At 36.4% G+C, this 6,096-nt stretch overlaps 1 protein-coding gene across 1 annotated transcript; it reads left to right on the top strand.

The window, feature by feature from the left end:
- The first annotated feature begins 2,771 nt into the window (after positions 1-2,771).
- LOC125657837 (putative tRNA (cytidine(32)/guanosine(34)-2'-O)-methyltransferase) lies at positions 2,772-3,994 on the top strand. The gene has a single exon (XM_048888665.2). It carries the CDS (start codon positions 2,857-2,859, stop codon positions 3,868-3,870), a length of 1,014 nt encoding a protein of 337 aa, XP_048744622.2. The 5' UTR covers positions 2,772-2,856; the 3' UTR covers positions 3,871-3,994.
- The last annotated feature ends 2,102 nt before the right edge of the window (positions 3,995-6,096 follow it).

Below are 6,096 nucleotides of genomic sequence, written 5' to 3'. Positions count from 1 at the left end.
AACTAATGCAAACAAGATGGCGTGGGATGGTACCACTACAACAATACACGAAACATATATGTACAATTCAGACAAAAAGTAGGGGGAGGGACAAAAGAACAGTTTTACTCAACAAGGAAATGGACAAAAACTCCATTATTAAGGATTTTTTCCTGAAGGTGAAAGCCAGCATGGTTCTTTGACAGATTTGGTTGTAGATTTAACGGAGATTTGAATGAAACCCATGGAAGACGACGGAACAACTTTAGGTGACATGATTGATAAAGCAAAACTACAGAAAAATATGTTTTTAACAGCAAGATGAAGACGAAGATGAGAGGAATCATCAGGACGGACATCAGGCTCATCCCGACGTTTGTGTATACACCCAATATTTGTGGGGGAGTCGGCGTATACACAAACGTCGGGATGATCCAGACTATAAAACAGTCGGCACACCAGAAGGACATCCTAATGGTCCAGCGGAACAGGAAACTTTCTCTAACAAAAGGGATATCCCAAATATGCATGTTCAGACCATTAAACTACAAAAACCAACCGCAAGTAGATTAGATGTCAAAGTTCAAGCATGATTTTGAGGCCCCAGATTGGAAAGCAGTGGTGAGGATCCTTGCCATGGAATGGATTCTACAAAAAGTACTGCCCATACACTTGGCACCGAGTTTTTTAAATTCATATTTATTTGGAATGTCCAGCGATTATCCTAGGGAGTAATTCCGACAGTTCACTCCATAGTGAGAGTAAACTTATAATACCCGATGCTCCTGTAGTGTCGACCAGGAAGAACTCCTTGAGACACTATAGACTCATGAATCATGCACCAAACATAACTTGGGAACCGTTATTGATCGAATTGCACATATGAAAATGAAAATGGTTCAAGATCCTGTCTATGCCAAAGAATTTGTTTTGGGTTTTTTTCTCTCTCAAAAGTTTGATTTATTAGACATTTAAATGTAGAAGATGAGTTACAGATGATTACTCAAAAAATACATTCGTGAAATCGATACCGATATAAAGGTGCTGTGTGATCCCTTACAGCAAGCCACCTTCTGGTTTACTCGGAGGGCAACTATGACAATAGGTTACAGTCAAAATAGTTGAATTAAAGCGTGACATGGACGAATTTGGCTCCACTTTTTTGGCACGCTGTTTTTGGCTATATTTAGCTCTAAAATTTCATAGTTATTTCGGATTTCAAACATTTCAGTTGAGCATCACTGAAGAGACATTATTTGTCGAAATGCGCATCTGGTGCATCAAAATTGGTACCGTATAAGTTTTACATGGAGAACAGTAGCTGACAAAGCCAGAACCTTCATTAATTTGGCAATATGCAGGTGAAAGAAAACGATTATCAATTCATAATTATACCTAGAATTTAAGTGTCCTATTCTCTCTCTCTCAAAAAAAATAAAATAAAAAATACAGCATCGGCGGAGGGGAACTTCTCTTGCGGAAGAAGATAGAGGGATGAAATTTCTCAAGTTAAAACTTTACTTCTAATTTAGCAGATATATGTTTCCGTAGATAAAGGCATCATCAATATGCCAAAGCTGAAGAGATACGCAAAGCATAGAACTTATCACCATTCAAGGGAGGGGACAAACACATCAGGGGAAAACCCCAACTTTATACATGTATAATGACAACAAAACGTATAAGATATCTTAAATACTATATAAGATATCTCATAAACTTCATAAGATATCTTGGATATTCAGTAAACAAAATATCTCATAAAGTTTGAGATATCTGATTAAAAAATAGACGATATCTTATAAATTTGTTTTCATAATATATCTTTTAAAAATACAAGATATCTTGTAAGATTTATAAAATATCTCGATCATAATTAAACTTTATACGATGTCTTATATATTTCATAAACTTTATGAGATATCATATAATACATAAAGATATCTAATATATTTTATAAGATATCGTATAAAAATAAATTCATATGATACTTTATAAAGTCTAAATAAGATATCTTCAATTATGAATAAGATATCTTACAAAGTTTATGACATATTTTATAAAGTTTAAAATATATCTTATATACCATATAAGATATCTCATGTAATGAGATATCTGATAAAGAAAAAATATTAGATATCTCATATGCAAGGTGAAGATAACGAACAGTGATCAATCTCATAACTCCTATAAGCAATACAAAATAGATAGTTGGGCAAACACGGACCTCCTGGACACACCAGAGGTGGGATCAGGTGCCTAGGAGGAGTAAGCATCCCCTGTTGACCGGTCACACCCTGAAAAAATATCTTTAAAAGGATGTAAGATATCTCATAAACATAAAAAAGATCTTTTAAGAATAAATGTAAAAACGGTGTGCCATAAAAACGGGTCATTTTAAAGATATCATATAACTGAAATAATTCGGAAAGTAGAAGAGGGGGAGGGGGGGGGGGGTCGGCAACAGGGTTGTGGTCCACTTGAAAGTGGATGTGCACAGGTGACTGGCACTACTGTTCCCCCTTTCCTCCTCCTACGCCCTTGCACAAATAATAAACCACGAAAATGCAGTAACATTTTCTAGGCAAAATATCCTAAAATATTGTAAAATATATCTTGCATATCTACATACATGTTATTTATTGTATGACTATATGCAATTGTATTGTTGGGTCAATAAATTATCTAATTAAATTAATTGGTGCGATTTCGATCATTCTTCTTGTTTATGTCATTAGGTTTATCTCTTATAGGTCTTTCATGCGCTTTACTTAAACGTTGGTTTTGAATATATTCGAAGATCACCAGTGATAGTGATTGATTTCACATTTTTGGCGAGCATTTTATATTTTTAACTGCAAGGGGTAGAATACTACTATGGGAAAGTCAAGTAAAGATAAACGGGATGTTTATTACAGATTGGCTAAAGAGGAAGGATGGAGGGCAAGAAGTGCGTTCAAACTTTTGCAGATAAACGAAGATTTTAACTTGTTTGAAGGAGTGAAAAAAGTTGTAGATTTGTGTGCAGCTCCTGGGAGTTGGAGTCAAGTGCTAGCAAGAAAGTTAAGAGGAGGTGACAGCAAAAATGATGATACAAAGATAGTTGCTGTTGACTTACAAGCAATGGCTCCGATCCCAGGGGTGATCCAACTGCAAGGTGATATAACGAAGAAATCAACTGCACAGGAGATAATTTCTCACTTCGAAGGCGAGAAGGCGGATCTAGTGGTGTGTGATGGGGCACCTGATGTGACAGGTTTACACGACATTGATGAATACATTCAAGCTCAGTTACTGCTAGCTGCTTTGAACATAACCACACATGTGCTACGCACTGGTGGGACATTTGTCGCAAAAATATTCCGAGGAAAAGACGTCACTCTGTTGTATTCTCAGCTTAGAATATTTTTCCCACTTGTTTCCATATTCAAGCCCCGTAGTAGCAGGAACTCGAGCATTGAGGCATTTGTTGTGTGTCAAAATTTTTCTCCACCAGAAGGATATATTCCCAATATGTCAAATCCTTTACTTGATCACAAATATGATACTGATTACAACAACCTTGAAGGACCCAATCGAGTAATCGTTCCTTTTCTTGCATGTGGAGATTTGAGTGGATTTGATTCAGACCGAACTTATCCTCTGAATCTAGAGCCAGGAAAGGACTATGTGTACCATCCTCCTACTCAAACGCCAATCAGGCCCCCATATGAAGAGGCTTGTCAACTTCGGAAGACAGATCAACTGGCTAAAGTTTCAGAACAAAAAGAGGAATTGTGTACTACCACTAAATCTCCTGCAGACTTGCTACCAGATTGTTTCGATGAAGGTGTTGACACTGATCAATCTGAACAAGTTCTAGAAGATTTAACAGAACTCACAATTGGATAATTATTATTGTATAACATGCAGGTCACAGCATGTTCCAGACTCTATGAAGAAAAAATATACTGAAATACATCTGTAAAATATTTTTTGAGCCAAATTTTTCATATTTCATTAAAGGTCATCTTAGGCATGGTGTGTGTGTTGACATATATTCATATAATATCTAAACCCACATACACATGTAGAGTTATATAGATGCATATACAGTACCAATCTAATTAAAATTAGACTTGTAGACCCGCTCCTCTACGATACGCATCTGTATTGAATCATATCATAGAGGAGCGGATCTACAAGTCTAATTTCAATTAGATTGATGCAGTAGTATCCAAAAATAATTATTACTGGTATTAGATGGAAATACTGTACATATGGATATAATTGTTCATTTGAATGCTTTTCAAAGAGTACATATTAGCATCAGCAGAGAAATCACCCCTATGCCAAAATAGTAGTCCGGGTTTTGACAAATAGTGCACAACATGAAGGAGTAATGAACAGTGTTCTTGCTTAGCAAGCGAGCTGCCTTGGGTTCGAATCTGTAAATAATAACATTTTTCTGAATAACTGGAGTTATACGTGAAAAGTAAAGTTGTACAAAAGAGATAGCGATAGTGTACATATATTCGAGCTCTGGTGTGAAAGTAGGGTATCAAATATATAGAAACAAACTTTTAAGAAGCATAATTTGAAATGCCTTACAAAGCATAGTCCATAATACTGTTTTGATCCTTGTTTAGGAATTCATATTGCTGATTGTACCATCACACATTTAACCAAGCTGGAAAACTGGTTCATGAGTTCACATTTCTTCTTCAGTGTATATGATTGACACACATGATGTACATTGTATCCAAGCAAGGCAAGATACATGTACAATAGGCCAATTTTTACTTGTGGAAAAATTGTATTACGACTTTATATGATAAGGACGTTATTTTCCCATCAAACTCTGGTTATGCTCGTTTCAAAATACGGGCATTTTATTGGTGCAAGAACCATGATGTGGTAGTGTTAGATATATGCACGGGCTAAGCCTGTTTGGGCACAAACTCTGCGATACCATAGCCCCTGTGGATATATGGCCTTACTAGCTTTAGCTAATATGTCGATCTTTTAGCTCCATTTGTTGCAACAATGTCCCAGTTTCATTCCTCATCAGAGGCTTCTACACAACTCCAGTACGTCAGATTACCCATGTCCTAGCATGGGCGCCAAATGCAACAGAGACAACTATATGCCTCTGCTGAGGATGGGACCTGGCACGACAGTCCAGTGCTCTACCAATTGAGCCAAACGGTTAATCCTCTCGGATCAGCCCTTAGCAGAGGCATAAACGTCTCTCTGTTGCACTGCTCTGCAATTTATGACCATTGTAAAATTTTGGCAAAATTAAATCTCGTGATTCTTGGACCAAATTTCCAAAGAACATATACATTGTAACAAACAGTTGTTTTTCCAAACTTGCTTTCACTCAGCTGTCGCATGCTGCTACTCCTTTTGTTAACATTGGAATTTAGAGAATTAGCATACTCGATTCCGATAAAATCCAGCTGAATCAAACTGCACTGGGTATACCCGGCGATGCACCAAGAATCATACAACCCAGCTACAGTACAGTAATGAAAATGTCGACCTTCTATTGTATAAACATTATTCGGAATACAAATGACCAACATATTTACAAATCATGTTTATTTCATCAGTGTAAAAATTCAAAATATTATGTCTTTGAATAAGCCACTCTCGATACTTGCAGCCACCTTTGCCTATCAAAATTTTCCAGCTCAATCGCCTTGCCCAGCAGGATACATGCACAATTCCGGCTCACAATCAAGTGCATCGCTGGATAACCAGAGTACGCTGGATTGTTAGAATCAAGTATGCTAAATATGTCAAATGATTTCCTCAGTACTGTAGATACATTTCTAACTTTGAAAAGTATAAATTTCTTTTGCATAACCAGCAAAGCAGAAATTGCTCCATTCTTTATATTTTGCAATAAAAATTTTCACTATGTAAATGTAGGCTCTCTCTTAAAGTTGAATATTTTAGATATGCAGTAGGTTTCAGCATTATGTGGCAGAGTCAGAAAATCAAACGATGTTTTCTGCCTTACTGGTCACAAAACCGAGCACTGACAACTTAAAATCTTTTGAAGACAAATCAGAAGAATCGAAGATCAAGGTAATTAATCTCTAATCACCACTGAAATCCACAACAACTAAA

This window comes from Ostrea edulis, chromosome 9 (assembly GCF_947568905.1).
Source record: "Ostrea edulis chromosome 9, xbOstEdul1.1, whole genome shotgun sequence".
NCBI classification, from domain to species: Eukaryota; Metazoa; Mollusca; class Bivalvia; order Ostreida; family Ostreidae; genus Ostrea; species Ostrea edulis.
This window is presented reverse-complemented; position numbering and strand designations above follow the sequence as displayed.

Excerpts from the sequence above, each read along its gene's own strand:
- LOC125657837 (XM_048888665.2), top strand. The coding sequence starts at position 2,857 with ATGGGAAAGTCAAGTAAAGATAAACGGGATGTTTATTACAGATTGGCT.